At 35.9% G+C, this 24,265-nt stretch overlaps 2 protein-coding genes and 1 non-coding gene across 3 annotated transcripts in view; 2 read left to right on the forward strand and 1 right to left on the reverse strand.

Annotated features, from left to right (window-relative positions):
- LOC112058615 (ankyrin repeat domain-containing protein 50) overlaps nucleotides 1-14,875 on the reverse strand; it is an 81,068-nt gene extending 66,193 nt beyond the window's left edge. Inside the window, exon 1 of the mRNA XM_052882781.1 lies at nucleotides 14,329-14,875. The gene's annotated coding sequence lies outside the window, so the exon portion shown is untranslated. The remainder of the gene's footprint in view (nucleotides 1-14,328) is intronic.
- Trnal-uag (transfer RNA leucine (anticodon UAG)) lies at nucleotides 2,683-2,762 on the forward strand. Its single transcript has one exon. It is a non-coding gene; the product is annotated as a tRNA-Leu (tRNA).
- Nucleotides 14,876-15,763: 888 nt separating the features above from the next.
- LOC112058616 (NADH-ubiquinone oxidoreductase 49 kDa subunit) lies at nucleotides 15,764-23,441 on the forward strand. The gene is made up of 10 exons (XM_024099524.2): nucleotides 15,764-15,919; nucleotides 16,115-16,230; nucleotides 16,476-16,585; nucleotides 16,919-17,120; nucleotides 18,360-18,547; nucleotides 19,198-19,361; nucleotides 19,970-20,089; nucleotides 21,353-21,482; nucleotides 21,969-22,114; nucleotides 23,220-23,441. Exons 1-10 carry the CDS (start codon nucleotides 15,771-15,773, stop codon nucleotides 23,347-23,349), a joined length of 1,455 nt encoding a protein of 484 aa, XP_023955292.2. The 5' UTR covers nucleotides 15,764-15,770; the 3' UTR covers nucleotides 23,350-23,441.
- The last annotated feature ends 824 nt before the right edge of the window (nucleotides 23,442-24,265 follow it).

Consider the following 24,265-nt stretch of genomic DNA (forward strand, 5'->3'; position numbering starts at 1 on the left):
TGCCCCCGTCTACCCCGTGACGTCTGTATTGCGTCTGCGGAGACAGCGACCTAGACCTTTTTATCTGAGAATCCATTCTGTATAGACACTTTGACATTTAATAAAGCTACTAGAATTTTCTATAGCTATTGTTAAACTTACAAGAGCTAGAATATCACAATATTCTGCAGTATTTTTAAGCCCTGGTAGGTATTTATTTTCGTATCTTTCAAGAGGGTGGACCGATTTGGATGCATTTTTTTAAAATATAATGCTCATTTTGGGAAAAGTTTTTATAGTACGCGCGTTAACAACTGAGTCTTAGGGCCATAAATCATTTCTCTATATCTATCTCGCTTGCACTTATGGGTCTTATGGAGCCGTCTAGTGAAGGGTGTAACAATGAAAGACATATTATCGATAAGTAAAGTTTATTATCGTATCTTGTTCACAAAATTAAAAAAATTAACAATATTTGATTTAATATAATACATATTTCATATTATATAATTATTAACTAAATAAAATTAATCTTCATCTGAGTCTTCATCATCAGAATCTTCGTCTTCTGCCAAATTTATTATAAGCGGCGCGTGATCTCTAATTAGAGCTTTTTGTAAATCTTTGTTTTGAAGTTCTTCGGCATGCCTAACACATTTGGCCCAGTCTTCTCGTGTGACATTTTCTATGGCTCGGTGGAGGTGATTTTCGACATCTGCTATCTTGAAGGTATTATTATTCTTCGCAACTTCTCCCTTTACTTGTGCCCAAATTAATTCTATTGGGTTATATTGACAGTGATATGGAGGGAGCCTTATTACTTCATGACCTCGTTCATTTGCCAGATGGTCTAAAGCGTAGACCTTCTGCGGGTTACTGGCTTTTACTTTTCTTATTAATTCTTCAATAATTTCGTTGCTGGAATATGGAATCTTTTTCTTTGTCAACCATTCTTGAATTTCAGCTTTCCTCGTGTTTCTTGTGGGTATCTTTTCCAACTGTATCGAATGATAGCTTGCGTTATCGACAATTATAACTGAGGGCTCTTCAAGTAGATTCAGGAATTCGGAAAACCATGCCATATATGTTTCGCCATCCATTTCTGTGTGGTAATCAGCATCCTTTGATTTCACCGCTTTAAATATTAGCTTCGCATCTGGAACGAAGCCAGTCCTTGCAGAACCCGCATGGCAAACTATTAATCTTTGGCCTTTTCCCACAGGCTGATTCTTGAAACCTCCTTCATCGTTGCTTCCAAGCCACATCCTCTTTCTTGCATGGTTTTGATTAATCCATGTTTCGTCTAGATAGAAACGTGGTCGCTGATCGTTAGTTCTTCTAAGTAAATCCAATTTCCTTAAAAAGTCCATTCTAGCACAAACAATATCAGTTCTTTCCATTAAATATTTACGTCCTTCGCTATTTTTCTTATACTGGAACCCAACCTCCTTCAGTAGTATTCTCATTGAAGTGTTGCCGCATTTAAAATCGGGTAATTGTTCACGGAATTTTTCTAAAATTTTCGCCACGGATGGATACTCTCCATTCTCATAAAATGAAGCTACAGTTCGCTTCAACACACTTTTATCAAAATCGTCAATATTAGTGACGGTTTGTGGTTTCTTAAAATTTGTTCTTGGTATACAGGTACTGCCTGATTGTGATACTTCCGTCTTGATTCGGTCCACTGTCGCTCTGCTCACACCACAAACAAATGCGGCCATTTCACGTGGTTTGTTGAAATTTAGAGAAGCCACTTTATTCGGATCACTTTTCAATTCATTGAGAAACAGGAATACGTTGTGAATCAGTGTTCGAGCTTGAGGGCTAATATCGCCATGTAATTTCTTCAGATCAACGTTAGAAAATAAAGTATCCATAGTGCGCAACGAGTAACACATGAATGTATTTATTTAATTGCAGTAAACACATTTATAGCAAAAAAAAATACGCAATGCAATTACATTAGAAACCGACCAATCAGAATCGTCCAAATCATTATTGACTCATCATTAGCACGTGCGCAGGTAGCCGTTTATCGATAATTAGGGTGCGCAGGTAGGCGCGCTGCACATTCCTATCTTTTTTGACTTTTATGACCGGACGACTCAGATGATAACGCGCATACTATAGCTAATTGCGATGACAACTATAGTATAGTAACCATCACTGACAGGTTATCGTGCTCTCCGAGGCACGGCAATTTGACACCACAAACTTTTCAAATCTGGACTGGTACTGAGACAAACAAATACTCACAAATCTAGACTAGGACTCGAATCTTGGACCTCATGATTCGAAATCTAACCACTAATCCAATTACGTACAACCAGTGCCGGCCAGAAGTAAATTTTAAAACAGAGCGAGATTCAATTATGCCTCTCCATGCTCTCTGCGCCTCTCCTGTTTGGTCCTAATAAAATATACCTATACCAATTGTGAGTGCAAAGATTGGAAATTAAAGATCTCGACCATAATCTTGAGTGACCAACGTTCTTTACCATTTAGCCCTCTAGGATTTGGCCGTTCCGTTCGCCGTATGGGCGGGCAGCCCTGCATACAATTAAACGAAACAGCTATACATTATTAATATTATTATATCCATTACTACTATTGTCACAGAAAACATACGTAAAAGTATTGTCTCCAAGCAAACAAATAGTCCATAAATAGTGTATGCTAATTTCACGTCGACAGTCATGAGGCAGCGTGGCCGAGCGGTCTAAGGCGCTGGTTTTAGGCACCAGTCCGAAAGGGCGTGGGTTCGAATCCCACCGCTGTCAAAAACTTTTTGCTTTTTTTTTATGAATTGTAATAAATAAAATGACACTTACTATACAATAATTTTATAGGAAACTTTTTATTGTTACAGTATAATATTTCTTGCCTTTTTAAAAATGTTTAATAATAGTACTATCTTTCAACCTTTCAGAATGGTGGTATGAAATTCGTGAAGTCCCAGGTTCAATCTCTATCCATCCGACAATCATAGCAAAACAATTATTATTCGTCTAAAAAATTAAACTTTTCTATACTGTACAGATTTATTTTTGGTTACTTACAGCAAGACTATATTGTAATTACACTGCGTCGTTTGGTGGCCGAATAATCTTAAAAATGTTGAAGTTCCTTCTCGAAAAAAATAAGTAACTAAGTAATTATAACAAGCAATAATTTTTGATTGACTTTTTAATCTTTTCAGCAAAGACGTTAAATATTTTAAACTACATGTTTTACAATCAGTAAAACTTTATGTAAATAAAAAATATATTATGCAACTCATGAAAAATAAGACAAAAATGCAGAAAAAAATATTGCAAGCAAATAATGATTAGGATACGCAGCGCTTTTACGCATGCACGAAATTCATACATGAATAATCCTGCATATGCAAAGTTGCATGTTGCAAACACCGTTCTGCATCACCGCTAACCACTGGGGAGCCCAGCTCGAGGCAGCGCGAGCTAACCTTATTACAACGATGCCCTATTAGTGTGTGAAAGAAAGAAAAAATATTTATTCCTTAAATTGTGCCAAACTTAACATTATATTTACTTAACAGTTTAATTTTATATTTGGCAGAACCTTGAAAAAGGTTTTGTTGCAACGCAACGTCAACGATGCGATGTTTTTCATATATTTTTATACCCACGACGGTACGGAGAGGGTTTATGCGTTTGGGAAGAGGGAATGTTGTATAAGCCAACGTCGCTACAAAAGTACTATAGTCCACAACTTTAGGCTTTTTACACAACCATATCACTTCTCAAAAAGGTTCTTTTAGGGCGACACTTTTCGTTTCGATTCACATACATTGTATTTTTAATAATAAGCTTTACGGCTCTGGGTTCTAACCCTTTTGAGCCCGGATTCACAAACAATAAATTAATTATCTCGGACCAATAATAGAAGGACCTACCTCGCAAGACGTTACCTCTCTGTCAAAGAATCAACGATCTATCTATATAGAGCGGGGCATTTAGAAGTGTTTGTAAAATCGACTGGGATAGTTGAGCGGCTAACGCGTGTAAAAAAACTAACAAACGCGTTAGATTGTTCGATTGTATCGATGTTTCATTGTTGTAATCGTTTTCGTCGTCTAAAAAACTCCCTAAATATTCCGGTTTGTGTAGTAAGTAGTTCAATGGCATAAAAAACGGCCAACAACTTCTAATTCAGTAAAAGATGATGTGACGTTCAATTTGAAAATATTTCTATTTTATTTTTGTTATTCTTTACATGTTAGCCCTTGATTTCAGTCTCACCTGATGGTAAGTGATGATGCAATCTAAGATGGACGGTATGATTTCTACACGACATCATACCGGAACGCTAAATCGCTTAGCGATACGTGTTGTAGGTAGGGTGGTAACCAGCCAGACCTGGCACAATTAAGAAATTCTCAATCGGCCCAGCCGGGGATCGAACCTAGGTCCTCCGTCTTGTAAATCCACCGCGCGTACCAGTGCGCCACGGAGGTCGTCAAAAACATAATTATAATTTATAATAAATTTGTAATAAAAACAATATCTAAAAGAAAAATCGATTCTATTCTTCTAACGAACGAACGAACAGAACATCAATCCATTAATTTAACGTTCTGTGTACAGATTATATTATTCTTGTTAAATATTTTATTATTTATTCTTGTTAAATATTTTCAATGACTGAGTTTACCTCGTCCCTTTCAAAAAACGACAGACAATTTTGTTGCTGCATTTGGGTGCGATGCATTTCCATTTCTAATTCCTCTATGTTAAATATATAGAGTTTGCACAAAAACAATACAAACGACATAAAAAGAACCCAAGCAGACATGAGTCACAAACCATTATGAAAAATAAAGATATTGAGTTTTATGGGTATTAAATGTGCATTTATAAAATTAAATAATAACTTTAATAATTTTTATAAATGTCGTATTTTCATATCAAAAGAAGATGTTTTCTTTTATTTTAATGTGAATTTTACCTTTCATTTATTGCAGAAATACCCTATACTATGATTAATTTTTTGATTTTGTGTTATTAAGTGAAAGAAGATTTGACATTTCACACACACACTTCACAGCACAAAACACTACTTTATTTGTTGTCTGTGACTAATACTCCTACCTCACAGTATTCGTTAACTAAATCCAGACTGTTGGGCGTATTTTCTTCCTTTGTAATTTTTATTATTTCGTTTTGTTCTCGTTTCGTTGTTGTTGTTAATTATTGTTTATTTGTTGTTTGTTTTTCGCGCGTATCTTGTATGTATTATTTATTACCTCATATCTTCGAAACCGCTGAACGGATTTACGTAATTCAGATATCCTTAGATTTGTTTTAATAACCCAAGTGTTCTTAGATAGGTGAAATTAAAAAAAAACCAACAAGACGACTGTGAGATGCTATAGAATCGAGGTGATTTTTTTTTAAATATTGCAACAAGGGAATCAAATTCAAGGGCTTTTTGTGAGAATTTCAAAATGGTATATAATGGCCAAAAAAAAACTACAATTAGAAAAACGTTATTTATTAATTGTATATACATAATACGCGAGGCGGACGACTATAAGGTTTATGAAGTGTAGTTATAAAATACCTTAAATAGACTAAATTAAATATATTGATTATAAAACTCGACATGTGCGAGTCGGATTCGCCCACCGAGGGTTCCGTAGATTTTTTTGAATATTTACTTATCCTCGATTGGACGTAGGTATACACTATCGTACTTTGTAACAAACGTAACAAATAAATCCGAAATTCACCATCTATCTAACTAAAAATTATGAAATAAAATAATTAAATAAACGAATAACCCGACTGCATAAATGATACAAAAACTGATTAAACTAAAAATGTAGACGTAAATCATTATATTCAATATAATAGGTCCCGACTGTTTTCTAATTTTTTTCTACACTTCTGGACTGAACTTGTTTTTTTTCTTTTCAGTTTTTGTATCATATAGGCAGTCGGGTTTTTTATTTGTTTAATTAATTTATTTATTAATTTTATTTAGTTTAGTACGAAAATGAGTGAAGCGGAGCCTGGTGCTAGCCGGAGCAGTTATTCCGCATTGCTATCGTTTCCGTCACCAAAAAAGAAACGTACGAAGCTATCACCCTTATCGTCCTCCGAGAAAACCGTTTTGATTAATGTGTTTAAATATGTCGAGGATACCTTATGCTTGCTTATACATAATAAAAAACAAAACTATAAGGGTTCTTTATTGACTACGGAACCCTGAATATAAGTGAAACATTATCTGTTAGATAAGTAACAGGATATAGGAATATAGAATAAAAAAAATATTGGTTATCAAAGGAAGTTTTATTTCATGACAATATTCGTAAATAATGCTGTAGTAAAATGTTGAGTACCCCTGAGTCAGCTGTTTTTGTTTATTTACATTGTTTAAAATACCTACCCGATCTGACTATAGTCTGATTCTGATGCGGTTTGCAGAGACGGGTTGAGGTTTGATTGGTGCATCCATCTTTGATAGATGTTATGGTGATAACTCTCCAGGGGGCGCTGCATTAAAAGCTTGTATGTAAACTGTAAAACTTTCAATGGCAGCCCCGACTATTTTCTATTCAAGTTTGGGATTACTAAATCTTTTTTTTATTAGCTACATTTTAACCGCTATTAGATATTTTTTTTTAATTTTTCATTGTGTTTTTCATAAATGACGCGCCGGATAGTGCTAATGTGTTTTGTTTGCATTGTTGAGATTGGTTGCGTATGTCGTCTTCTTGCGCTGCCATGTCATGCGTCAACGCAACGCAAATGCATACAATGCGTTGATCCGTTGCACCGATGCAACGCAACACACTAATGAGGCATCGCCCTAACATCGTTCCACATCACCGCTAACCACTAGGGAGCCTAGCTCGAGGCAGCGCGAGCTAACCGTATTAATTGTAATGCCCACGTCATGCTCCAAATATTCGCAATTTCCACGGAAGCGCCGTATGTACTTCATTTATTATGTCATAACACTACAACATGGTAATTTGTAATTTTAGCTGTAATAAGAGCCAGTGTATACTTTCTTATGTTGAATACGCATTTTTTTTTTTTTAAACCTAGCCCTTGACCACAATCTCACCTGATGGTAAGTGATGATTTTCAGCCGTTTCGGTTCATTTTTAGCTACCAGCCAAACAAGACGGTTTCGAGCCGCCTGTATCCAGGCGATTTAAAACAATAAAAATAAACCCATATAAAGATATACTTAAGTAATGGGTCACTTTTCTTCAGCATCTACATACATTATTATACACGCTAAATAATATTTCAAGTCAAAGTATTTTTTTGTAATACTATACAAAAGCTTGATAAAACTTTTGTAGTCGAGACTTACCGACAAAGTGCTGTCATAGCACGGTAACAAGACGAGATTACTTAGAAATAATAAAAACAGTGACAACAGAAAAAAAATATAAAATACGCAATCTTATATTTAAGAGTATTTTAAATGTTATTAAGTAACTTTCACTTTTATAAAACTAAACGATAAATCATTAATTAACGATTACATTACAGTTATAAAAATCTCTCTTTTATAATACATGATATGAGTTATTATTCGCTTCGCTTGCGTTGATGTAAATTTGTGTATAAAATTTTATGGCAAGCAATTAAGGAATTAAATCGTAAATGCGTTACAAACAACTCCCATCCGTAATAAATATTATTTTTTTATCCTCGTATTGAATATAAAACATGAAAAATCCCATCAAAATGTTATCTTTTCGTTTAAAAAACAGAGACATATAAACATACAAACAGAACTTCCATTTTCGAAGTTAGGATATCTTGAATGTTTATGAATTGTTATCTATACTAATGTTATAAAGCTGAAGAGTTGGTTTATTTGATTGAACGCGCTAATCTCAGTAACTACTGGTCCGATTTGAAAAATTCTTTATGTGTTTAGATAGCCCATTTATCGAGAAAGGCTATAGGCTATATATTATCCCCGTATTCCTACGGGAACGGAAACCACGCGGGTAAAACCGCGCGGCATCAGATAGTCTAACTATAAACCAACAAATTTCTAGTAGTTGTTATCATGTACGAATTGTACAGGAAATGTTAAGGCGGTCTCCGGACCTAGCGGCTCATTAAACGTCATTTTAGCATGATTGATCGACGTTGCAGTGATGCACGGCTTCCTCCAGACCTTTGGCTTCAGATAAGCGGCCATTGACACAACGTCAAGGGTAACTTTATAATTTTTATTATTATATTCAGCTCTGTAGTTTTAAATAAAAGGGGTTGAAATAGGGCTGCCACTTACTTGTTGATTTACGTACTTCATTACTCAGTTTTACGCAGTTCGTAACGTATTGAGTTATTCTTATATATATACTAGCTGACGCCGCGCGGTTTCACCCGCGTGGTTTCCGTTCCCGTAGGAATACGGGGATAAAATATAGCCTATAGCCTTCCTCGATAAATGGGCTATCTAACACTGAAAGAATTTTTCAAATCGGACCAGTAGTTCCTGAGATTAGCGCGTTCAATCAAACAAACAAACAAACATACTCTTCAGCTTTATAATATTAGTATAGATATTATTAAAAAATGTGTACATTTCTTTGTTAGTATTTTTATTGTGTGTATTGTAAGCACCTATATTTAACACAATAAAAACAATGTAAAACTGCTTCTACACTTTTTATCTCTATGCCTGTCATTCTAATCCTTAAAAGTACAAAAAAATGCGTACAGAAAGAGCTATATTTACAAACAGTACGAAATTCTGAGTCGTGATAGTCCAGTGGATAAGACCTCTGCCTCCGATTCCGGAGGGTGTGAGTTCGAATCCGGTCCGGGGCATGCACCTCCAACTTTCCAGTTTACGTGAAACAACTTAAACGGTGAAGAAAAAACATCGTGAGAAAACCTGCATACCAGAGAATTTTCTTAATTCTCTGCGTGTGTGAAGTCTGCCGATCCGCATTGGGCCAGCGTGGTGGACAATTGACCTAACCCGTCTCATTCTGAGAGGAGACTCGAGCTCAGCAGTGAGCCGAATATGGGTTGATAACGATGACGAAATGCTGAACAGTGAATCAAGATGTTTCCTTGCTGATATTGAGTGGAAATATTTAATTTTACAACATAGAAATAGAACAGCTTTATTTTCCCATCGTGCATTGAATATCTGACGAAGACGCTGGCGTCGGATACATAGGCGTATATAGGTATATATGTATACATGGGGGAGGTCCTGGGTGGCCCGTGCCCACCCTACAATGGACCTGTGTCCCACCCTAGGATTCTGAGCTACCAATATGGAATTCTATTGTGATACTAATAATGAGTCTCTCAGAGTCACACAGCGGGCGATAGAACGAGCTATGTTAGAAGTATCTCTGCGTGATCGAATCAGAAATGAGGAGATCCGCAGAAGAACCAAAGTCACCGACATAGCTCAACGAGTTGCGAAGCTGAAGTGGCAATGGGCGGGGCACATAGTTCGAAGAGCCGATGGACGTTGGGGTCCCAAAGTGCCGGAATGGCGACCCCGCACTAGTAAGCGCAGTGTTGGTCGACCCCCCACTAGGTGGACTGACGACATCAAGCGATTCGCAGGGATTCGCTGGTGGCTCAGTATCGTGATGTTTGGAAGTCCCTACAAAAGGCCTATGTCCTGCAGTGGACGTCCATCGGCTGATATGATGATGATGATGATGATGATGATGATGATGATGATGATGATGATGGTGATGATGATGATGACTAAAAAATAGACTTGATGTCGGGGGCCAGGCCCCCCTAGGTAATAATCCTAGATACGCCAATGGTCGGCTAGTTTATAATTTGTATGTAATATTTTGACGGTCTTCGTGGCGCAGTGGTATGCGCGGTAGATTTAAAGACGGAGGTCCTGTGTGCGATCCCCGGCTGGGCCGATTGAGGTTTTCTTAATTGGTCCAGGTCTAACTGGTGGGAGGCTTCGGCCGTGGCTAGTTACCACCCTGACGTACCGCCAAGCAATTTAGCGTTCCGGTTTGATGTCGTGTAGAAACCGGATTGGATGTGTAGAACCGGGTGTGGATTTTCATCCTCCTCCTAACAAGTTAGCCCACCCCCATCTTAGATTACATCGTCATTTACCACCAGGTGAGACTGTAGTCAAGGGCTAACTTGTGTAGAATTAAAAAAAAATCCAAGTGTCTCGTATCTTAGTAATCTTGGTATGAAGACTGTTCCAAGACTCTCACAATGCGACCTAGATTAACTGACGGAAATGAGTTTAGCATCGACCGCCGACTAAGGGAGTCGTGCCTAGGATTCGTAAATATTCCGATGTAGCGTCCATCGTGCCAATTGATCGAAAAATTCGCTGATTGGTCGAGTATGGCTTAGTTTACTCAAACTGTAACTATTTGTTCGTTTGTAGGACTTTTTACGCAATCACGATTACTGCTTTTGGTTTAAGAGCATGGATGGTCAGACCATTGCCTCGGTAACTCAACGGTAAAGCGGTCGGACTCATCACCGAGTGGTGGTGGTTCCCCGCCCCGTTGGACTATTGTCGTACCCAATGCTAACACAGTCTTTTCCGACTAGTTAAATAATTAAATAGATAATTAAAAGATATGGCAAATATTCTATAGAATACGTACGGAACCCTAAAAAAAAAAATAAACTGTGGGAGTATGGGTTTCCTCACTGACTATTTCTCAGCTTCTATAACATTACACAGTACTTACACAACCATAAAATGTTATAGAAGCTAGAAGTTTTTCAGTCCAAGCTCCTAGGGTACAGATAGGATATAAGTCTTGAAACTACGTGTCTGACATGCAGTAAAAAAAATATGTTTGATACTTGGCCGATTGAGGGTTTGAACCCTTGAAATCTGCCCCTCCCAAAAGCTATGTTTCACAGAACAGAACATAAAGCGCTTAAGCTAGCACTAAGATGTTCAATCAATGATTGATTAATTATTATTCTAAAACTAGTTAATATTGAAATATGTATTATATAACAGCCCTAGACATTATGGCGACATACATTTCCAACCTTAAACAAAGGAAGTAGCTACCTCAGTAGGATGTTTGCACTCAGAACACAGTTTTTAACCCAGCAAGGGCTCTTTACATACTTAAACACTCTGAACTGTCTGTCAACACTTTTAGCCCTTTATATACACCATTCATCCTTAGATAGCACTTTTACAAGGTTACATTTGACTTATTTATTTATATACTAGCGGACACCTGCGAATTCTTCCACGTGAAACTCTATGTAAACTTTCAACCCCTATTTCACTCCCTTCTATTTATATTTTCGCATGTTCTACATTATATAAAACATGAAACTCAAATCATTGAGTTATATCTCAAAACATGAACAATTTATATGAAGGACTCCATTCAAATCCACTACTGAATTAGTTGCGAAAATAAAATTAAAAGAGGGTGTCCTTTTAATTTTATTTTCAAAACTAAAAGTATCCTATATCTTCATAGTATAGTCTCAAATTGCACCAAGTTTCATTTGATTTCATCTAGTAATTTCAGCATGATGCCAGGTCAACAAAAACCACAAAGAGTAGTCATAGTAATAAGACAGACGCAATAAAAGACACAATAAAGTGGCTTTCTATTGGTAGAAGTTTTTTGGAATTTGTTTAGGAGATCTTCAACAATTGCATGAACTTTACCTCTTTATAATGTTAGTAATACATTAGATGTAACAAATGACACTTTCATTTTCTCATATTAATTAAGTTGAATATGCCCATTCATCGTCTATTTCATCCAACTGTATGTGCATTACATAATTCTCCCATACAAGAATGTAAACATCTCTAATTAACGTGTAATGTAGAGAATATAATCTAGTTAATGCAATCTGTTACTGATTCAGCTCTAATTACTTCCAGAGACCTTGTCATGTATATCTTTATTGCAGTAATACAGAATACCATAAAAGTTAGCATAAACAAGGAAAACTGGACATTCTAAGGTAATCATCACCTCTATATCATCCAATGGAGTGCGTACATCGCACATGTTCATAGGTACAGCAATATAATCTACCATGAGAGAGTGGATTCAGAGAGGGTTGTTTGTTGCTCCAATGCCAATTAGTAGGTTTCAGGTGATAAGGTTTGTCTTAGTAACAATCATTGTATTTACTGGCTCTTCATTGAGTTTCGAACTAATTTATTGTTACTAAGTTAAGTATGTAATTCGCGTTTTGTGGAATTGACAGCTGAGTATACTATGTATATATGCAGCTGAGTATGAGCTACATGCATGTGCATTTCCTGTGAGTGTGGCATGAGTTTTAGCATTGAGAGGAGGGGTTGCAAGCGACGCTGCTCTCACATTCAGCCGCATGGCAGTAAAGGAGGAGATTGAGAAGGAGAGTGTGTTCTTTTTTGGAGAGACAAGAGATATACCAGTGAACAATTACAAAAGGAAACTGCATACTACTGTCCTGATTGCAATATACCTTTCTGATCTCCTACTTCAAAAAATACTGTACTGTAAAGTATTATACTCATTAACAAGGATTGAACTTATATTATTCATCATTATATCAACCCATATTCGGCTCACTGCTGAGCCCAAGTCTCCGCCCGCCCCCTGGCCCAATGAGGATTGGCAGACTTCACACACGCAGAGAATTAAGAAAATTCTTTAGTATGGAGTACACAATACACTATCAGAACTTATATTAGTTTTTTTTTAATTTTGAAAGTATAAAGTGCTAAAAATATGCATAATTTAAATATTTATTTTATTGTAGATTAGTTTTAATTACATATAAAAAAATAATTATGTTGATAACTGCATTACTTTTGTGAATGCCCCTCTTAATATTGCTGAGCAATAGACCGCATTAAATCAGCTGCTGTCAAAGTGTTAATAATATTGGTTACCACATACTCTGAGGCAGAAGGATGTAACTTACAAACTCAGGGTTGTACAGAATTTCATCAAAAATATAAACTGAATATTTTATAGCCCAATCACGGGATTTGAACCTCATAATCCAAAGCCACAAAAAGCTTACAGACCAATGAGGCAAATTTTTAATACAAACACAGTTGGTTGATAACTACAAATTAGAAAGTAATTAACAGGATCAGAAAAGGTGAGTGTGTGGGAGACAAAACTTTCTCTATAACCAATTATTCAAAATGGCTTAATTTAATTTAATACTAGCAAACCCGGTCAAGCTTCTTCTTCTAGCTTCTTCCCTACCCCTACCCCTAACCTGCTCTACCCTACTCTATTGCTACCCGAAAAAAAATCTCTCTGTTAAAATTTGCTATTGTCATACTTCAAAGAATATTCTAACAAAGATTTCACCAAATCAGTTAAGCCATTTTCAAGAGTTGCACTTAGCAACACATTTAGAGATTCATTTTTAAAGTTACTATTATTTCTTTTTATCATTATTTAATTAAATCATTTAACAGCAATTTCTGACAAAATAGATCAACCAAATCAATTAATTACTTAATATAAACTGTGGTAAAATTATTTAATATAAATTTGCAGTTTTACCGGAACAGTCAAACTGTTTAGTTAAATTGTCTGTGTGTGTGTATTGTCTGTCAAAATGCCACTGTGTATATTAATTTTTCTACTGATTTTGATTGAAATTTTGATTAGATAAAACTGTAGGTCTATAGGACAAGTAAGATTAATCTTTCATCAATTTATAGTGTCAACAACCAGAGAAAGAATAATTACCTATAAGTAATACCTGTACTTTTATGTAATATCAAAAAAAATTGGTTGCAATGTAATATACATACAACTGTTTTAAACTGCATCCAACTTATAAATTAATACTCTGCGTAAATTATTCATGAAGTATAATAAATTATTATGTATTCATTATTGTCACTGTTGCCCTAAATATGGCATAGTTTTTTTATAGATGGTTCCAAGATAAGCTGCTTATTATGATAAGCAGGGAATTCATTTATAAATTAAAAGCACTATGTATGGTTCATGAATAATGAATAGTTCAAGCCAGATGACAAATCAATTTAGTAAAATTAACAATTAATGAGTTTAATTCTGTAGAAAATAAATTATTGCTGTAAATGGAAATGTTTTGAGATGAGATTTTTATAAACAAATTATAAAATTAATAACTCTCAGCACTGCTGCAAAATTATGTTTGTATCATCATAAACAAAAACATTAGGATGAAAAGTTTTAATAGAGTGACTCATAATTCATACAGCATGCTGAAGACAGATGTGAACTTAATATTAGCGGCTTGGCTTCCAAAGGACGCAAGTATAAAAACAATTTCAAAATATAACATTCATTTCATAATCGGAGTTCCAAATATAAATTAAACTTACTTTTTTTTCTGAAGCTCGAACAAGTGCGGCTTTGACAAGTGCTTGGACGTCAAGTCAATGATCGTCTCGGTTCACAAAAAAAAGCAAAGGCTGCAACGAATCCTGAACTGCACCACTCTAATCACATCACATCACACCCACGATTATAAACTTTCACGTCCATTTTGTACTATAATAAAATAAAATATTTACATTTCTAATCACATGTTTCAACAAATGCGCCAAATCATTGAGCATTAAACAAAAATCTGTATTTGAAAAATAATCTATTCATTCTTTCCTATTTATTTATCAGTTGTTTCATTTTATAGACTTACTTTACTACGTTATTTAGCAACCGAGGCAACTTGGCTTACGATCACTCACAACGAGAGTAACTTTTTAGGACTGAGTGAAGTAGAACCAGAATTTATTGAATTGAGATTTGCAGATTTTTATTAACACACAGATAGAAACTAAAAACAACAGAAAGCTCACAGCGCTGAGCAGCGCTGCCGCTGAGTATCTTTTTGCCGTTTGTGGCGCTAGCCGCTAAACACTTGATGGGCCGCGGTGGCAGCACTGGGCACAAACACAAACAACTTCAAACTTCAAAAGAGAAAAGCGATTTATGTTACCATAAAATAAACATTTCCCAATAGTATATAATTTTATCTACAAAACTATATAAAAAATTAAAAAGTTAGAAATAAATAATAGTTATATAGTATTATATTAGGGAGCTTTTGTATAAATCAAAAAATAAACTTTTCATCTTTATTATATTAGTTTAAATTGTTATTATTTCATTCAGAATAGACTTGCGCTTAGAGTATTTCAGTAAGTATTTCAGTCTCTACTTTCATTAGGCAAACTTTAACTACAATCGTGCTTACTGCCTGGTGGAAAGCAATGATGAGGTCTAGGTTAGAGCGCGCTTACTTAGAAAATGCCTATTCACTTTTGCCTAAAAATTAAATATTGAAATTGAGGGAAATATAATGAAATAGGGACTCAGACGTATTGTGGTCTGAGAATAGGGAAGTTTAAGAATGTTAAAGTGATACTTTATGAAAACTTACAAAAAAATTATAGGTATAATTTTTTTTATTAATTATAAAACAAGCAGTAATTTTTAACAGTGATTGCCTGAGAAATATTATGAAAAAATTGTTAATTGTTTTTAACCAATTTTCGTATAAATCAGAACGCAGCAATTAATTAACTGTCAACCAACAGACTTGACAAAAATGTCATTGTCAAATAGGAGATACGACAATCCGTTTCACGCTAAAGAATTTAAAGAAATCAATTTAAAATGTCCTATTAATAAAAATGTCTTTACATTATTAATAATTTTATAGTATCAATCAGTGAAATGAAAAATTAAATATTACTTACCACACCGAAAAACTTTCTGCTACCTATCTTTATACATTCTAAAATAAATGACATTTATCAGAATGAATATTGATGTTTCAGATTGTATCGTGGAACGAATCACAGTTCCCTTAAAAATGGCTTCGCTGGTAAATGTTTTGCTGCGAAAAACTTCCAATTTTAGTCCTTCCAAGACATTATTGTTTAATTTACCAGCAGTTAATAATGTGAAGTGAGTGCTGTTTTTATCAATAATATATAATTTATTGTAAAACTTTATTAAAATAACATTTTAAAATTATGTAACATTTTAAGGTTACTATGGACAAGTTCAATATTTTTGTTTGACGTTTTTATCAAATTTATTAACTGTTAGTTCTTCGTAATTTATATATATGTATTACTTTTGAAAAATTGTAATTTGTAGTTCCAAACGGAATGCGCATCGATGGATGCCCGACGAGAATTTCGTGAAACAATTCGAAGGGGTTGTCATGTTTCCCGAGGGTGTTTCTGGTTTACCGAAGCACGGACCATACAACAGTAAGTGTTGACACCGTGTATATTATTAGTACCGGACCACAGGAACTTCGCCGTGGCAAATTTCCAAGCGGTGCGAAAATCAAAGTGTAAAGCAACTAAATCAAATAGAAATGACGTCTAATTTCGCCACGGCGGCCCGGATCCTGGCTACATGAAATATATAATAGGAATATATATAGGAAAATATATATAGGAAATATATTTAAAATAGATGAAAAATAGCACCATTTTTATTTGTCCCTCAGGTATAGTGGCTCCTGGTGAGAAACATGTGCGTAACATGGTGATCAACTTTGGACCACAGCACCCTGCTGCCCACGGTGTGCTACGACTTGTGCTAGAACTGGACGGTGAGGTAACTGATTTAAATCTGTCATTTATCTTATAGCAATAATCTAGAGAAAAAAACATTCCTGTGGAAATATTGGGATAAATAGACATTCACATAGTGTGGTGTTCATTTGGTAAAACAATTTTCAAAATTGGATCTACTGAAGATCCAGATAATACCTCCTACAACCTCACAAACTGCATACTTTACCTGTTTGTTATATTAGTATATATAGGCTTTGTGAGTTTTCCATTAAAACTCAATTTGATTAAAGACAATTTTTACCTTGAGTATATTAATCTTAACGTGGGAGGTCCTGCCATGAAGTGGGCTGTTAATGATATTCATCTTACACAGACTGTCCGTGGCGCCGACCCTCATATAGGACTCCTTCATAGAGGCACAGAGAAGCTGATAGAGTACAAGACCTACACCCAAGCATTGCCTTACTTTGACCGACTTGACTATGTGTCCATGATGTGCAATGAGCAGTGCTTCAGTTTGGCTGTGGAGAAGCTCCTCAACATTGATATACCTCTGCGTGCAAAGTATATTAGGAGTGAGTATTATTCTTTGTTTGGCCTATTTTTTATATAGTGCAGTAGAATATAGAATGACCAGAAAAATAAAACTATAGAAAGAGATTACCCCTACAACCTCATAATACAAGCTCGTTGTACGTGTGAAAGAACAGTTTTTAAGGAAAAATATTATATCATCTTAATATTTACCATAGTTTACCAATTTACAAAATTGATTAAACATAACATTTCTGTTAATTCAATACAATTTGTATAAACAATTGCTTATATTTAGTTCCCACCTTCCTTTTGCCTTTTGGGCCCTGTCATTTAATTGTTTGGTAACTCCATCTTTTATCTTTGTAACTTGACAAGTGCCCTGCCCAATTGCACTTCTGTTTCAAACTAAAATGAAGAGCGTCAGTGAGTATCCATTCTGAAATCTTGTTTCTTGTTTTTATGTCTTTCTGAGTTTTATCATATAAGAATTGTAATCTCCTCCTTCTTGGTCTAACATAGTATGTGGTTTTGGATCACAAGGTACTGGTTCTGAATCCTGGGTCGGGTCATAGAATACTTACTTAGTTATTTTTTCTTTTAAGAAATTTTAAGTAAAAATTCTCTGCCCATAGTTGGAAGTTGCTTACATCCCTATGCCCTCAAAGAGCATGTTAAGCTGTTAATCCCAGTCATTATTTTCAACACCTAATCTTGTCAATCTGCATCAGAGCCACATGGTGAGGCTAAGCTCAATATCCTGGCTGGTAATGACCTCATAAGCTCAATAGTAAAAGCAGTTGAACTCATCAGGAGGTTTGGTGTTTGATTCCCACCCCATTGGTATATTTTCGTATCCACTCCTAATACAGTCTTTCCCGACTATTGGATACTTGGAGAGGAATGGCAATATTGGTCATATTTAAAAGATATGGCAAATATTCTAAAAAAATATGTATGATGAAGTAGAAGTAAGTCTTGGACTCTGCACTCTCAAGAGAAAGAGGAGATTTAATAGAGACATACAAGATTTTAAACAATATTATAATGTAGAGGAGTTAAAAGAATTATTCACTAGAAAGTGTAACCCTAAATTAAGAGGCTATAATATCAAACTCAGATGCAAAAGATCTTCCCTTAAGCTTCAAACACTTCCTCAGTAACAGAATAGTTAAAGTGTGGAATAGACTGCCTGAGGATGTGATAACTGCAAAATCACTAAATGTGTTTAAGAACTATAATTATAATAGTAATAATAATGTTCTAATAACGTCTCCCAGCGCTGTTTGCGGAGCTGACCCGGCTACTGAACCACATAATGGCGGTGGGCACGCACGCGCTGGACGTGGGCGCGCTCACGCCGTTCTTCTGGCTGTTCGAGGAGCGAGAGAAGATGATGGAGTTCTACGAGCGAGTGAGCGGCGCTCGCATGCACGCCGCGTACATACGACCCGGCGGCGTCGCTTTGGTGAGCTTTTTAACCCTTGTGTTGTTTATTTTATTACACTTTTTATTTTTTTTATTATTATAAGGCGGTATTTGTATAATGATAGTATAAATAAAAGGGGTGTTTGATGATTTGAGCCCAGTTCTTTGTTAGGCAGCGTGCACACCGTCACACTGATAGTTGTGTTAGTGATTTTTGTGCAATAATGTTTGTGGTGTAATTATTGATCAAAAATTGTTTAGTGTGGCCAAGGAGAATATGTCAGGCAGGGGAGGTGAGTGTTAAAGCATTCTAAAAGGATCTTTTAAACCTACACCCAAGGTCACAAGTCCTGGGACCTGCTCGAGGTGTTTCCTCTACCCCAAAAATGATGCTACAATCACTGTTGCTGCTACCCATCACATTATACTTGGCACTCCACCTTCTAGTCTGGGCAATGTGCATGTCTCGCTTGCGGCCCTCGGACTCAGTCTAACGGAATTCTACAGAAAATTTGTTGGAAACCCACCTGTAGGCTCCCGGCAGTTGACAGTGACTCATCGCCACAAGTGACATTGGTCTAACAAGGTGTATACAAATGGACGATGCAAGATTATACAATGTTTGTAATTTTCTTACCTGCATTTTGTTATGTTATGCACGTAATGATGAGTTTCTATTCGTGAAACTAGGACATACCGTTGGGTCTGATGGACGACATCTACGAGTTCGCGTCCAAGTACGGCGAGCGGCTCGACGAGCTGGAGGACGTGCTCACGTCCAACCGCATCTGGGTGCAGCGCACCAAGGACATCGGCGTCGTCACCGCACAGGACGCGCTCAACTACGGCTTCAGGTGCGTGCAGTGACCGCTGGCGTGCACACAGTGCTCGGCCAGGGTAAGCCCGACGAGCTCAACATGCGCGACGTCATTACACGATTTTTGACTGTCTTTCGAGAGTTTTCTCCGTTTTGAAAAACCATATGTAGGTATATACTATAATTGGTCAACTAATTTTCGAGTTTTAGCGAGAATAATGAACTGTCAATTCATTTTATATAACTTTAAAGCAGTGCCAAAGTATACTGATACATTGACTTACAACTATCTCTATTTCTATCTTCACTAACCTATATCTCCCTCACAATGACCTTTCGCCTCGCCCGATCACACTTTTCGTAACGGTCACGGCACGCATTTACCAGCTTTCCCCATGCAAATTTACTTCAAACGCTGGTTTTAGAGTCACGCTGACCGGACGCTGACTGTCGGCGCTGACAGCGCAGCGCGTAGCGTGCCGACCATCTCACGCGCTGATAGCTACGCGTTATTCTGAAACGCTCCCTAGGAGCTCATACATTTCGTTTGTCATCGCCGACGATCAGCGTCTTGTCAGCGTGACTCTAAAACCAGCCTAAAACTCACATTTTCATTGTTAATAAATAATTTATTTTTGCTTGTAGCGGTGTAATGCTGCGCGGGTCGGGCATCAAGTGGGACCTGCGCAAGAGCCAGCCCTACGACGCGTACGACCTGGTCGACTTCGACGTGCCCATCGGAACACAAGGGGACTGCTACGATAGGTGAGTAATCTCGTCTAACTAATATGTCGGCAAGTTTCTTGTAATGTGTCTACAAGTTTCTTGTAGTATGTCGACAAGTTTCTTATAATATGTCGACAAGTTTCATGTAATATGTCGACAAGTTTCTTGTAATATGTCGACAAGTTTCTTGTAATATGTTGACAAGTTTCTTGTAATATGTCGACAAGTTTCTTGTAATATGTCGATTAGTTTCTTGTAATATGTCGACAAGTTTCTTGTAATATGTCGACAAGTTTCTTGTAATATGTCGACAAGTTTCTTGTAATGTGTCGACAAGTTTCTTGTAATATGTCGACAAGTTTCTTGTAATGTGTCGACAATTTTCTTGTAATGTGGCGACAAGTTTCTTGTAATATGTCGACAAGTTTCTTGTAATATGTCGACAAGTTGCTTGTAATATGTCGACAAGTTTCCTATAATGTGTCGACAAGTTTCTTGTAATATGTCGACAAGTTTCTTGTAATGTGTCGACAAGTTTCGTATAAATATGTCTATAAGTTGTTAGTAATACATGTTAGTAAGTTTCTTGTAACCTGTTGAGAAATGTTGTTAACTTGTTTGTTGTGAAAAATAACTCAGCTGAATCATATAATCATATTCATAAAAAATATAATTTTCTAATTAATAACACAATTCAATGATGTTCAATTCTGGTAGATTTAAAAAAACTTGAAAATTCTATGATAAAGTAAAATAATTAGTTTTTTACTATCCTGTTATTGTAAAGTAACTAAATTCCACATATGAATGCTGAACAAGGTGTTTCATTATTACATTACTTCATAATTAATTGTGATGGACCTGCCAATGCATAGCTTTAAGCAATGTGTCAAAAAACATTTAATTAGTCGAAGTTACTACACCATTGATGAGTTCCTCAATGATAAAGATGCTTGGAGGCCATTGGATCAGTTTCCACCTTCACACAGGAAGTAAAACTATAAGAAATTGTAATGTTGTCATCAATTGTAAATTATAATATTGTATGATTTTTTTAAAGAGCAACTGTTGAGTTTCTTGCCGGTTTCTTCTCAGCAGAACCTGCCTTCCGAACCGGTGGTAGAATCTTTACAAATCGTCAACTGACGTATCAAAAGTGCTTGTAAACTGAGCCTATTTGAAATAAATGATTTTAGAATTTAATTAAATAAATTACTTGTAACAAACATATTGATTGGCAAGTTTCTTGAAAAATGTCAGCAAGTTCTTGCAAGGCAGTTTTCAAATGAGTATCTTTGGTAGATATCTGATCCGCGTGGAGGAGATGCGTCAGTCGCTGCGCATCATAGAGCAGTGCCTCAACCAGATGCCGGCCGGCGAGGTCAAGACGGACGACGCCAAGCTCACGCCGCCCTCGCGCGAGGAGATGAAGGTTAGAGGTCCCTCTCGAAGGAATAAAAACACCAACCCGTTTACCTAGAACTATGTAATTTTGAAAGTAACATTACATTAAAGTCAACAAGTATGTGTATTTACATTTACATAGAGCCGTGATAGTCCAATATAGATATGAATTCTGCTTCCGACTTCAGAGGGTATTGTGTGCATTTTAAGAAATTAAATATCACGTGTCTGAAACGGTGAAGGAAAACATTGTGAGGAAACCTGCATATCAGAGAATTTTTTCAAGTCTCTATGTGTGTGAAGTCTGCCAATCCGCATTGGGTCAGCATGGTGGACTATTGGCCTAACCCCTCTCATTCTGAGAGGAGACTCGAGCTCAGCAGTGAGCCGAATATGGGTTGATAACTACTAACAGCATTCATCATGTTTAAATATAACAACCGAACAGCAGTCAGTCTGTCAGTCACTCAGTCTAGTTTTCAGGACCACTACGTCAATGTTCCGTACGTTCCAGACGTCCATGGAGGCGCTGATCCATCACTTCAAGCTGTTCACGCAAGGCTACCAGGTGCCGCCCGGCGCCACCTACACCGCGGTGGAGGCGCCCAAGGGAGAGTTCGGCATCTACCTCGTCTCGGACGGAGGTTCCAAACCGTACAGGTAAGTCTATCTATATACATACATATAAATGAATCCATATATCCCTTGGTCACACCATCACGCGTAAACTGCTGGACCGATTTCACATTTTTTTTTATGTGTTTGTTATTTTCAGGAGAAAGTTCTTATACCAGAAAAAAATATTAAAAAAATGACGCCGAAAATTAGAAAAAGTGGTAGGATAGGGTAAGTTAGGGTAGGGGTAGTTGTAAATTTACATCGAGTTTCACGCGAACGAAGTCGCGGGCGTCTGCTAGTATGTAAATAAAATGATTTTGAGATTTACGATATAAATGAAGTTATTGAACACCATATAGGGTACTTTTTATCCAAGTAAAAATTCATACTACATATGCATACAACCTACCTACTCGGTTTTTACACGACATCACTTCGCGGCACGGTACATCTTTCGCGGTAGGGTGGTACCAGTAACGTGTACAAATCTAGGCGTAGACAAAGACTCATCTGCAAGGCCCCTTTTTAACCGACGAAAATGTAGAGCAGCTTCTCATTTGTCGGAATTTAATGGTTCTTTTGAATGAGTATACCTCAAATAAACGAGAATTTCTTCTTTAGATATATGTAGTTCTATTTATTAATTAACTGATTATTAATATGTATAATATACGCATGATAGTGGAAGATATACAGGGCGCTCGGGTGTATTTTCCATAACATAACTTCAAGGTGTTGACGAGTCCACTTAAAGGAGCCAAACTGCATAACACAAATTTTTTTAACAAAAATAATGAAAACTTTTATGTTTTAATACAAAGTAATTCAAATAATTCCGACTATCCATGTAACACACGCCTTTATCCATCCTTGCATTATAAAATGTGTCAAACTTAGCTACGTCATTATTATAAGGATGCGTATAAGGGACACATTTTAAGATGTATTTACAAAAGAAATATTATTTACAACGAAAATATTAATTTTAGACCACATGTTCCTTGAACATTTTCAATTGGTTTTCGATAAAGAATATAACCGCAGAGTTATGGAAAATACTCCCGAGCGTCCTGTATACATTTATACAGGTATTGAGAACAACTGCACAGCTAAAGAGGTCTCTCTATATTTAAATAATTGTTTATAGGTGCAAAATCAAGGCGCCTGGTTTCGCCCACCTGGCGGCTCTGGAAAAGATCGGCAAAAACTCCATGTTGGCCGACATCGTCGCCATCATCGGCACACTCGACGTCGTGTTCGGCGAAATTGACCGATAGAAGAATATAAGCTAATTACGTCATAAGCGATCCATCATGTAGATTAAATTGTACATTTTAAGTTTAAGTAATAATAAATTATTTGTAAAGTACTTTCCTGTTTGAATCATTGAAATATATCCTCTTGATTAACTATTTGTGATATTAATAGTATTCATATAATACAGATAATTATGTAAAATATAAACTAAACTCAATTTTAACTCGATATCTATTTTTTTTGAGAATAATTAATAATAATAAAAAAATAACAAAACCATTATTATATTTGGTACTTATTAAAATTATATTGACGAAAGTACAGGTTTCAAGTAGGTTAAAATATTTAGAGCAGTTGTGGGATTTATAATGAGGACATTTTAAACATTTTAATTTTCCTTCACCTAACCAATATGCAGAGATATAGATACTAAATCCTAAAGAAATGTAACCCTCTCATAAAACTAATATGAAAATGATCTATGATATATCTGTTACATAAGTTTAAATAGTTATCATTGAAATGTTATCCAAACTATAGAAGCTTTTATCAAATACAGTATGTTTATTGCAATATTACAATGTGGTTTCATTTTTATAATTTAAAAGGTAAGATTTAAGTACACAACAAACCAATTCATTGATAAGACGAGTTTAGAGACAGACATTATACTTTGTATAAATAAAAAGAAGAAATACTTAATTGCACACAAAATGCAAATCAATTAAAAATATTTAAAAACTCAATATGAAAAGAATATAAGTCGCATTTTTTTATGACTAAAATACCTGTACCCCTCAGTTAGAAGGACTGTTAGGAATGGGTACTACAATACACCAGTGGGGGAATTTGGAATCCATGATATACCAAATAAAAATTAACACAGACTGGCAAGCAGTATAATCTTGTAAAAATATATTCTTTTTTTGCACTGTG

This window comes from Bicyclus anynana, chromosome 8 (genome assembly GCF_947172395.1).
Source record: "Bicyclus anynana chromosome 8, ilBicAnyn1.1, whole genome shotgun sequence".
NCBI classification, from domain to species: domain Eukaryota; kingdom Metazoa; phylum Arthropoda; class Insecta; order Lepidoptera; family Nymphalidae; genus Bicyclus; species Bicyclus anynana.